This window comes from Schistocerca gregaria, chromosome 7 (assembly GCF_023897955.1).
Source record: "Schistocerca gregaria isolate iqSchGreg1 chromosome 7, iqSchGreg1.2, whole genome shotgun sequence".
NCBI lineage: Eukaryota > Metazoa > Arthropoda > Insecta > Orthoptera > Acrididae > Schistocerca > Schistocerca gregaria.
The window spans coordinates 126,567,908-126,580,223 of record NC_064926.1 but is presented as its reverse complement, the minus strand read 5'-3'; the positions used below and the strand labels follow the sequence as shown (position 1 = coordinate 126,580,223).

At 41.1% G+C, this 12,316-nt stretch overlaps 1 protein-coding gene across 2 annotated transcripts in view; it reads right to left on the bottom strand.

Annotated features, from left to right (window-relative positions):
- The window catches only part of LOC126281361 (semaphorin-2A-like), a 2,101,799-nt gene that overhangs the window by 79,748 nt on the left and 2,009,735 nt on the right, over positions 1 to 12,316 (bottom strand). For both annotated transcript variants that reach the window (XM_049980274.1, XM_049980273.1), the window contains 2 exons: positions 11,420 to 11,482; positions 1,670 to 1,777 (listed from right to left, as the gene is read on the bottom strand). In XM_049980274.1, the coding sequence (XP_049836231.1) occupies positions 1,670 to 1,777; positions 11,420 to 11,482 (171 nt within the window). The remainder of the gene's footprint in view (positions 1 to 1,669; positions 1,778 to 11,419; positions 11,483 to 12,316) is intronic.

Here is a 12,316-nt window from a genome sequence, read left to right as displayed (position 1 = left end):
GTACTCCAACTTGATGTAACTTTGGTGATTTTATTACCAAGAACAGTCCTTACTAAAGAGGGCAATTCCTCATCAGTCATAATGAGATTGAGACCGTTCCCAGTCAAGTGATAGAAAAACAGAATCCAGAGATCAAAAGAATGACCTGCGCGGTATTAACAGGTAGCATCCGCTACCATAAAACAGAGACTTGCAAAGTGACATATTTTTCCAACAGAGTGCTACCGATTTGTCGCATCACGACCGTATAAATTATTCATAATCAGGAAATTAAATGATACAACATTGGACTTTGCATTACCAAGTTAACTTGATATCTGAATAAACCGCAGAATTCGTAGTTTTGGTGGCTTTTGAATTAACTGGAACAGACAACTGTCTTCTCCCTTACACCCAACATCTAATTAATAAGCGTAACATAAAACGTAACTACTTCTGAATTTGTGAAATCTGAACATGTAGGAATTAAATAGACACTGTAAACAAGAAACAAATTAATTTGAACAAAAGAAGCGAGGCAGACGACATTTAATAGTAAACTAAATTCATTAGTGTGATATTTGATTCGCAAATGATGGGTAAAAGTTTTTGATTTTGCCGCTAGTGGCGTTGGCAGAAGATATGATGACAGACGTTGTATGAACAAATATTTATTAAGACTACCTAAATGTCACAGAATGCAGTAATAACCGTTTCAGTACAATATTAGAGACCGCCACAATGTTCACACTAAACCGTGTATATTGTTGTTTTTTAAAGTACAAAAATTTCGTGAAAGTTAAAAGATAAAAATATTACGATCTAGACGAAACATAGACCTTGATGAGAACGTACTGAGAGGAACGTATAGTACCACGCTGAAACCCGGCCAAACAGCCGTTTTTCTAATTCACATATTACGGTCAGAGGAGCAGAAGATAACGTTTCTAGTGAGAACCCAGTCATATCATACAACTTACACACTGGCTACAAGTACTCACATTTGTAATTCTTGCCAAGAGAAAATATTAGCTTGGTTAACTACGAAGAAACTATCCGTGATTGTCGTAATAGCTGATTATTCCTACCACATCATTACTATGTCGTTGTTTTACAGTGCCACGCATCCTACACCAGGGCACTGGCTGAAACAAGCCAGAACGATAATAGACCTAAAACTTCCGTGACAAGTTCAGACGAAAAAAATAACAACTACTCTAACATTCGGTCAATAGGAAACAGTCCCGCGCTCTCCGCAAAGTAACTACAGAAACAAACAAACCCCACTGAAAGGTTCTCTAAAAGGAAAGAGTGTAAGATGTTGTTATTGGACAGACACATCTGATATTTTATCAACCGCTCGGTGTGCAAACTTGGTAAGTGATTGCTTCAGCGAGAGAGATAAATTTGGAAACGTACTTCATTTGATGAAACTGGAACTCGTTCGATAAAAACGTTATTCGATTTCCTATTTACTGTCACCGAAGAAACAAGCAAGGCTTTTACTGTCGTGGGTATTCCAGGCTCTAGAGGATACGTAACGGTGCTGTAAAAGGATTGTTCCTCTGCAACAGTTCGCCGTCGTCTTCAAGGGTGCAATAAAAGAGCCACCGACAATGCCGACAGCCAAGATGTAACCTCCCGTTACGGAAAAGCAGGAGGCGCATCTGAGGAGAGAGGCTGTACTTACGTAAATGACCCAGTCCTTAGGGTTGTGGGCGTTTGTGCCGCATATGTACAGCCGGTTGCCGTCGGTGATGGGCTGGATGACGCGGATATGGTTCCTGCAGTCGAAGTGCTGTAACAAAAGAAACAAAACTTTTAGGTGTATTGTTTTTATGAATGTAATACAGCCGATTTGGAGTGTGAACAAGAGATTTTGTGCAGTGCAGCGTACATACACCCACACACATACTCACAGAAAGAGAAAGAGAGAGAGAGAGAGAGAGAGAGAGAGAGAGAGAGAGAGAAGAGATTTTGTGCAGTGCAGCGTACATACACCTACACACATACTCACAGAAAGAGAAAGAGAGAGAGAGAGAGATCAACTTGAACGCTATTATCATCCACACAGGGCGATGTGGTCAATGTGATCAAGGTACTGGATCGCAAGCGGGAGGACTGTGATTTAAAGGCCTGCCCGGACATCCAGAATTAGATACTCTGCACTTTCCCTTCGCCCTAGTGTAGGGACAGTTCCTTGCGTAGTGACCGATGCCTATCCTCTGCGATCTCTAATCGAACTAGCTTTTTTAAATCTAATAACATTCATTATATACATCCTCCTAAGAAGCTGTATGGTTCTCCGGTTCCGTACTGAGCTGCTGCAGTTGGTTGTAACGCATATTAAACCCTTGGTAATGTACCCGAAAAACTCTTATACAAGGTGTTACAAAAAGGTACGGCCAAACTTTAAGGGAACATTCCTCACACACAAAAAAAGAAAAGATGTTATGTGGACATGTGACCGGAAACGCTTAGTTTCCATGTTAGAGCTCATTTTAGTTTCGTCAGTATGTACTGTACAACGTGATCAAATTGTAAATTTTCACAATCAACATGTGTGGGCTGACGAGAATCCGTACTAAATTGTGCAATCACGTCATCAACACAGATTTTCTGTTAACGTTTGGGCAGGCATTGTTGGTAATGTCTTGATTGGACCCCACGATCTTCCACCTACGCTCAATGGAACACGTTATCATGATTTCGTACGGGATACTCTACCCGTGCTGCTAGAACATGTGCCTTTACAAGTACGACACAACATGTGGTTCATGCACGATGGAGCTCCTGCACATTTCAGTCCAAGTGTTCGTACGCTTCTCAACAACAGGTTCGGTGACCGATGGATTGGTAGAGGCGGACCAATTCCATGGCCTCCACGCTCTCCTGACCTCAACCCTCTTGATTTTCATTTATGGGGGCATTTGAAAGCTCTTCTCTACGCAACCCCGGTATCAAATGTAGAGATTCTTCGTGCTCGTATTGTGGACGGCTATGATACAATACGCCATTCTCCAGGCCTGCATCAGCGCATCAGGGATTACATGCGACGGAGGGTGGATGCATGTATCCTCGGTAACGGAGGACATTTTGAACATTTCCTGTAACAAAGTGTTTGAAGTCACGCGGGTACGCTCTATTTCTGTGTGTTTCTATTCCATGATTAATGTGATTTGAAGAGAAGTAATAAAATTAGCTCTAACATGGAAAGTAAGCGTTTCCGGACACATGTCCACATAACATATTTTCTTTCTTTGTGTGTGAGGAATGTTTCCTGAAAGTTTGGCCCTACGTTTTTGTAGTACCCTGTATACAGCCTCCTAAGAAGCTGTATGGTTCTCCGGTTCCGTATTAAGCTCCTGCAGTTCGCTGTGACGCATATTAAACCCTATGTAGATTAATGTGCCCGAAAAACTCTTATAGATTAAAGAGATATAGTTAGTGACTGACTTTGTTTTTTGAGTCATCAGTGTCCTGACGGGTTCAATGCTGCTCACCATGAATTCTTCGCTTGAGTCGCCTCTTCATTTCAGAATATCTCTTACAACCAACGTCCTCAGTTGCATGTAATCCAATATGTGTCTTCCCCTACAGATATTATCCTCTATAGTTCCCTCTGATACCGTGGGAGTTATAGCCTGATAATTTTACAGATTTCCTATCATCCTTTACTTTAGTCTTGACAGTGATCTCCTTATGTCCCTTCCTTTGCTGATTTTGCGAAGAACCTCTTCATTTCTTGTGTTAGCACCCCACGTAATTAAAAGCATTCTTCTGTAGCACCACATTCCAAAAGCTTCGATTCTCTTCCCTTCTAGTTTTCCCACAATCCACTGTACAATGTTGTGGTCCAGACTTACATTCCCAGAAACTGCTTCCCAAAACTAAGGTCGATGGTTGATACTAGCAGACCTCTCTTGGCCAGTAATATTGTCTTCGTCTGTACTACTCTGCTTTTAAGTCTGCCTCGCGTCTTCCGTCAGGTGTTATTATGCTTAAAACGTAGAAAATTTCCTTCATTTCTTCGTCGACCCCAGTTCCGATGGTACTCCTCGTTACTTTCGCCTTCCTTCGGTTTTCTGTCATATTCTGTTCTCTGTTCATTCTGTTCAGTATATTCTACAATTGTTCCTCGCTTCCACTGAGGATAGCAACATTATCAGCGAACTTGATACTGCACATTACCTGCTGACATAGTTTCGTCCTTAACTTTAATCCCACTTCTGAACGTATTCCTTATTTTCATTACTGTTTATTCGAAGTACAGACTGAACAGCAGGGGAGAAGGTGTGCATCATTGTCTTACATCATTTTTAATCCGAGCTCTTTATTCATGGACTCCCCTGCTTCTTAAACATATTGTACATTCGTTTTGTAAATGGAAACTGCCTTCCTCTAGCTGAAACACATCTTAAGTGCATGATGACCACGTAAACGAACTTGATAATGCACATTACCCGTCCTTCCTATAGCTTACACCAACTTTTCTGATAATTTTGAAAAACTTGCTTCATTTTACATTGTCGAACGCTTTTTCTATGCCGACAAATCCTAAGTACGTGTAATGATTTTTCTTGACTCGCTTTTATTATGTTATATGAGTGCTAAAAAAAGGAAGGTTGGAGTCTGACGTACCGACGATGACGAAAACATTGGACGTGAAGTAAAAGCACAGACCAGGTAAGGTTTGCGAAGGAAATCGGCTGCGTCCATTCAAAGGCAACACCTCGCGATTTGAGAAAATAAATGAAAACCAAACATCTCTATGACCAGATGAAAATTTGAACCGCCATCTTCCCAAATGCGGTTCTACTGCTTTAACCTCTTCGCCAGTTTTCTCCGTACTTGTGTGTTAAGGTTGATTCCCAGACGATTTGGGGACAAAGATACTAAAAGTACTGAGCACGCTCCCCAACCACGGTATCACGATTCTGGCTGTGAACTGTAGCCAGCTGTAAGGATAGAAAGCAACATGTGCGATGTGGCTGCAAGTATTTAGCATCAATTTGCATACATAACGATAAAGGCCATTATTATTGGAAAAATTCCGCGGAATAATGTAGGTAGAGAGGTAAAAATTGTCACTCGTACCTGAAATGACAAAGTTTATTACTGAAACCGAAAAAAATTGCACAAAATGACCAACAGATGGCGCTTCATTTGATACAAAATTGAGTTTTAGTGAAGATGATGTTCTTTATAACAAACGCTCAAAGTTTCGAACGTCGTTCATCAACAGTACCAGTGTTCGAGGGGCAATGTTATGAACAATACTGTACAGCATAACAGAAGGTACGGTGTGAAACTGCTGATTGCTGATGTCTTGAGGCATCCCTAATGAGGTCAGTCGATCGCAGTAGACTTGAGAATTCAGGTAACCCAAGGGCCGTTTCTATCATTAGGAAAGATTAGGCAGCCGCCTAAGATGACAAATTTTTTGAGACAGCAAACGGCAGTCAACATTAATTTCAAATAAAAAAGCAAAAAAATTGATTAAATGAGGAGACAAAATGGAAAAGTTAAAAAATGTATTGTTTCTAAAACCATAAGTAACATAGAACGTAGGCTTCCGCGGCCGTGTCATAATGATTAAAATTCTTCTGGGTCTTATGCCACGTCAATGCTAAAAACTAACAACAATAATAAACTAAAACCGGAGTTTCGGCTGCATTGCAACGGTCTTCCTCAGGGCACGACTGGTTTCAAAAATGGCACTGAGCACTATGCGACTTAACTTCTGAGGTCATCAGTCCTCTAGAACTTAGAGAACTACTTAAACCTAACTAACCTAAGGACATCACACGCATCCATGCCCGAGGCAGGATTCGAACCTGCTACCGTAGCGGTCGCTCGGCTCCAAACTGTAGAGCCTAGAACCGCACGGTAACTCCGACCGGCTACGACTGGTTTTGTATGGCCCTCTGATATTATTGGCTAGTCATTATGTAAGGGAAGATAGAAGGAAAGAGGCTATTCGTGGATATCCATGTCGTCAACGATTGGTAGCTGTCTGCCAATCAGCGTTCGGTTTCTGGTGCAAGTTTTCCCCTGGTGTGCGCGGAAGTGGACTGACAGTTGCTCTACAGCTGTTTGTGCAGATACGCCCGTGACCCATGTAGCTTCTGCCCCGACCGCTCGCGGCCCTTTGGACTGGGATGGCCAACAGGCAGGACGCCGGGAGTTTGTGGCCATCTTCTCTGTTGATGTTGTCAGGCTGCTTAATAATTTCGATCGCCTCCCGTATTTTGCGTACTCGCATCCAGGATTCTTTCGCTAGTTCAAAAATGGCTCTGAGTACTATGATACTGAACATCTGAGGTCATCAGTCCCCCTAGAACGTAGAACTACTTAAAGTAACTAACCTAAGGACATCACACACATCCATGCCCGAGGCAGGATTCGAAACTGCGACGGCAGCGGTCGCGCGGTTCCGGACTGAAGCTCCTAGAACCGCTCGGCCACATCGGCGGGCTCTTTCGCCAGTACTCTGGCTTCCTGGGACCTAATAGGTCGTCTACAGTCACAGTGGTGTTCCGTTTTCGCCGATTTAACATGTCTTTGTACTCTCCAAACAGTAGTGCGTGGAATACTCGTACACCGGGCAACTTCATGAGCACTGGATTCACCATTCCGGGATGATACCGCTAACGTCTCCATTTCCTCCTGAACTGACCGAGCAGCAGTGGCACATGTGTCTGAACACCCACCACGGGGCCGATCTTCTAAGCAATCTCTGGCTTCGAACATTTTCGTCACAGTGACAATTGTCACAGGACTTTTACCCTTTCGTATACACTTCTTATGGCGATAGTATCATAAAACTAGTAGTGGATTTTCTGTTCTGATGGTAAAGCATCACTAAAAGTGCCTTTTCTGGTAAAGTCAACATTCTGCGATTGCTGGTGCAACTGTCTCCTGTTACTGCAGCTCATTTTATACACGATTCTCATGCGGATTCACTGACATGTTGCTGTCCAGCGCCACTTACTGGTCAATTTTTGCCCTTGTTTTTGGTTTAAATAAAACCGCATGTTACTTCAGGCTCGTGTGTGCATTTTTGTCTTTCTAAGTACATTCTTCTGTGAATTAATGCATTTTCAGATGCTAACGTATTTTTGGATCACCCTGTAGATTTAATGCACTGCTACCACGATGCGGTGTCATCACCACAAGCCCCACTAAGACACGGAAGATTGTCCCCCATCGTACCTCATCATGACCCTGAAAGGCATCGTTTGTAACAGAGTACATCCTGGTACGATCTTTGGAACGGGAGGAAGCATATTACATAAATAACATATAACTCATGTATACCGTTCCATAGCCTCTCTGTAATAAATAACAAGAAAATCAAAAAAGTCCTACTTTAAATTCATCTTCTGCTTGTATCACAGAAAAATTTCTCTCAGCTCAATAAAAGACATCGACGTAATATCTGGTTGTCTACGTTAATTCACTAGCCCTGACTCACTTCATTATGATTACTATATACAATATAGTGTAGCATAGTATCAGTAACGTCTATTGAGTTGTGTCAATAATGGCGGAGAAAATATTTGTGAGCTTGCGAAATTTCCAACAAACTCGGCCTGAAAACCGAGGGAACGTATCCAAGACTGCCGTCGTGAGAAACTGGTTCCCATCGCACTTCGCTGTCAGTTGTGCTACAGGTACATTTTTTTCTACTGTGCACACTTCCTGCGACAGTGCACAGAGTTTTGTAGTCTTAACGCTATCCGATCACTATAAAAATTTTAGTAAACACCGTCCTCAAACATCCATTAGTCCTACAGCCGTCACACTCAACCTTTCGACGCAATCCGTGTCACTAGATAACCCCCTTCTCTGCTATGGAATGTCCTATACCCAAACCAACTGTTACATATGTATTTCACATCCCATTACAGGCAGATTAGAGAACGGATGGACGGAAGGAATACATGGTGGCCCTTCCTACTAGATGAGACATTAAAATAGGAGGTTCACGCAGCTTTGAAAGATCTTCGATCACACAAGGGAGAAAAGATTGGTAAAATTCATTATTAATTCCTGAAATCATTGTGAGAAATGGCACACAAACGATTATTCAAGTCAGAAGGTGAAATCTATGAATCTGGAGACGTACCATGGGCCTACATCATCCAATCCATAAGTTAGCATTGGCAAATAAAAGAGGGAACTTGCTTACAAACATTTCGACATTCCATGCGACCAAGCAGCTTACAATAATAATATACAGAAGAAAGGAAAAGAAAATTTAGGACCCGTTGGATGCTGATACGTTTGGATTTAAGGAAGATGGGTCGATCTGACTGGGAAGTTCCGACGTTGCGCTTGATATTGGTACGAATATGTGAGAACAAAATCACGAAAATTCTGCAAATTTGATAAACGAGGCAAAATTTTCGGTAACATTAAGTTGTGAAAGATGTTTGGAATCATAATACTAGTGTTTATATGCCATAGGAAAAGAAGAGAAATAAAATGTTGAACCAAGAACGCAGAGGGAACTATAATAATTTAAGAGCCAAAGAATAATTTCTCTACTACTATCCAACCCGCAGTTCAAAGAAGCAAAGAAGGAAATAAAAGAAGTGTTATCAATGAAGATTCAGCGGCATTACCATCGCATGTAAATGTAAGTCGCGGTTCTGGTACGCGGTATGACACGTGATGCGACTCGCGATGTGACTCGCTGTGCCACGCACAGGCAACAGGCATTGGTGGAGAGCGTAGAAATGTAGTTGTAGGGACTTAACTGTTTCACACTGGACGACAATGATTCTCTGTCGCATCAACCGGTGCAGCATGTAACGCTGGCTGCTCTACACACTTGTATACTACGATACACTGGGAGGAAAATTACAAGTCACGTGATGTGCCTAAAATAAATTGTTTTATCAACGTGACGCAATGCTACAACCGCATCTACATTTAGCTTTTCAGAGAAAAATTTTACTTTCCTAACAAAAATAAAATGATATAAAATAAAGTAAATAAAAATCACTGTTCTACGATCCGTGCTTACCCTCAGATATCTACATCTACATCTGCATCTACGTGATTACTCTGCTATTCATAATAAAGTGTTGTGAAAAACTGAAATAAAAACTTTAAATGAGAACTGACACAGGGTGATATTTTTGGGAGCTAATGTTCTTTTCTCAGTAAGTTTAAAATCTAACATCCCGAAACTTGGCAGAATTCATAAAAATCACTCACTAAATTATCCTGTGCAGCTCTTTTTTCTTATCTTGTGTCTGAGAAACGTTCTCTTTCACTATATGAGAAAAATAGAGCAATCTAGGTTAACATAAAACTGAAAAATTAATTTCAAAATGAGTATGAGCTTAAACAAAAATCTTTTGCACACGTTTTACCAGCCTTTTATGCAGATGTAAACTGTAAAGTTTTAACTTTAATGTCAGCTTACTTGATGAGAAAAGATATGTTACATGTACATTGATAATCAAAAATTCAAATCCTTATTAAATGAATGACCATGAACATTATCAAACAGAAACTGTAGAGCATATCATATATTATGCCCTACCCAATATTTTCGAGTTTTAACGTTTTAACTGCTGTATTGCAGGTGATATGAATATTTATATGTGATGATGCATTTTTTCCTACGTCTGCCCTTCAGCATGGATGTCGAAAAGAATACTGCCTTTCCTTCCCCATGACACTAGAAACTCCGAGCTGCATCTAAACACTACTTCTTTTTTACTGTCCAATGTTTGTGCCTCCAATAGTGGAAGACAGTTCAGAATAGCTATCAAAGTAGTAAATCGTTCATGCGTAATTCTACGTCATGTCAGGGAAACTTTCACAGAGTTTTCTACACTCCTGGAAATTGAAATAAGAACACCGTGAACTCATTGTCCCAGGAAGGGGAAACTTTATTGACACATTCCTGGGGTCAGATACATCACATGATCACAATGACAGAACCACAGGCACATAGACACAGGCAACAGAGCATGCACAATGTCGGCACTAGTACAGTGTATATCCTCCTTTCGCAGCAATGCAGGCTGCTATTCTCCCATGGAGACGATCGTAGAGATGCTGCATGTAGTCCTGTGGAACGGCATGCCATGCCATTTCCACCTGGCGCCTCAGTTGGACCAGCGTTCGTGCTGGACGTGCAGACCGCGTGAGACGACGCTTCATCCAGTCCCAAACATGCTCAATGTTGGACAGATCCGGAGATCTTGCTGACCAGGGTAGTTGACTTACACCTTCTAGAGCACGTTGGGTGGTACGGGATACATGCGGACGTGCATTGTCCTGTTGGAACAGCAAGTTCCCTTGCTGGTCTAGGAATGGTAGAACGATGGGTTCGATGACGGTTTGGATGTACCGTGCACTATTCAGTGTCCCCTCGACGATCACCAGAGGTGACACACCGGTGTCAATGTGTTCTTTTTTCCATTTCCAGGAGTGTATTTTCATGTTTCAAGGCGCTATTACGTTCGTCACATTGCACACAAGCTTGCTGCCACCCTCCAAAGAGAGTTTGGGCTGAGATCAGAGAACTTGATATTTTTGTCATTCGTTTCATGGGAGTCACGTGCGAACTTGCATTTGCCCTTGTCTGACGACCCATGCTAACAGTGCACTTTGAATATGTGTCACTTTCTGCTACTGAATGAAATATTAGTTTCATATTTCAGAGCCACATTCCCTAGCATCTCGCAGTTTAACTGGACCTTTGTGCATCCTGCATGTAACGTTTACGGAGTTATTTCTCTTATATGCGCAAATGAGAGTTTTCCATATAAGGGTCTCTGATTTTATTCATCTTTCAATCATCCTAACGGTGTCTAAGTCGCTCGTAATTAACTTCAGTATTTTATGTTAGATCTCAGTGTTTTTGTTTTTCAGGAGTCATATTGCAATACGACTCCATCTAGGTTTTGAATTTGAATATGCGATAAATATTATGATATCGATTTTCATTAATAAACGGTATTTTTTCCGTAACTAGGCGACCTTCATTTAGTAGATATATTCTGGAATACACTGAGGAGTTGTTTCGGTGTGATGGAGTTTCCTTTGTGCGCAGTGGCAAATTTATTACTAAGATGTTGCGTAACAGGCAAAGCTGTTATTGTGGTGACGAGTGAGTAGCGCTCAGAGGCCTTTATTTCGGAGCTCAAACTGTTATTGCATTTAATCAGTTACACAGTACGGTAAACAACTACCCCACCTCTCTTAGCGCGACAGTTTGCAGCCAAACACTTATATAGCAATCCTGTTAACATCTGTGTGACATCAGTTGATAAATCGTCTTCATTTTGCACTGACATCACTGATATCTTTTGCACGCACGTATCTTTTGCATACACTTACTTAGTCCCATTTTACAATAAAAAATTAGATGAAACTGTGTTCTACGTAAAAAATGAAGATTTTCAGTACTTACTTCCGATTTTCCTTTGGAAACGCAGCTGGCTACATGGCTCGGCTCGAGACTCAGGTAGTCTCTCTGAAAAAGACAAATATCAGATGTGAGCATACAGTGAATAATGTGGAACACTTCTTATTTTGCGTCAGTATCATAGTAACTACAGAAACGATGAGATATACACAAACGTACACACTGGCGTTTTTGTTCCATTCTTACAAAGCTGCAGTGTATCCCAACGAACAGAAGATTTCTATCGCAACCTACAGTACATTCACTTCGCAAATGAGTAGCACATCACCCCAGTTATCGAGATTCCAGGGGCAAATATCTAATGTTACTTCATAACACGTCAAATTGTTATGCTCGTGTGACTTGCTGCGAGCTGAATCTGTCCCTAAATCTTTATATGTTAGGAACATCTTAAGAAAATACTCTCATCTGGATGTAGCAGTAATAGTCACTGGGTACAGTATCAGATGGGTTCAACAGCTCATCGTTTTAAAGATGAATGACCTCTATCAGGACTTAATAGTTGAACCTAAGACCATTACTTCTCGTGAAGATAGAGCTAGATAGAGCAAGGAAACTTCAAGTAACGTTTAAGTAATGCTCCATAAGTATCTGAATACACATGGAAACAAGACATATAAAAACTGACTGAAAGGATGGAAACAAGACATATAAAACCAAAACCGCCCCCGACTTCACAAAAACTTTGTCGGAACGTTTCCAATGTAAAAGTTACTTCAAGAATAAGTTTATTATGGAATCCGTTTTGGAATAAACAAAAATTTTGTCTTTACCCAGCTTAATTTCTTTAAGGTTTTTCTTACATCAAATATTTCTGATCATGTAAGCACTATTATACTAGAAATGTTTCATATTGCTGTGTAATTTCTCATCGGATACTGA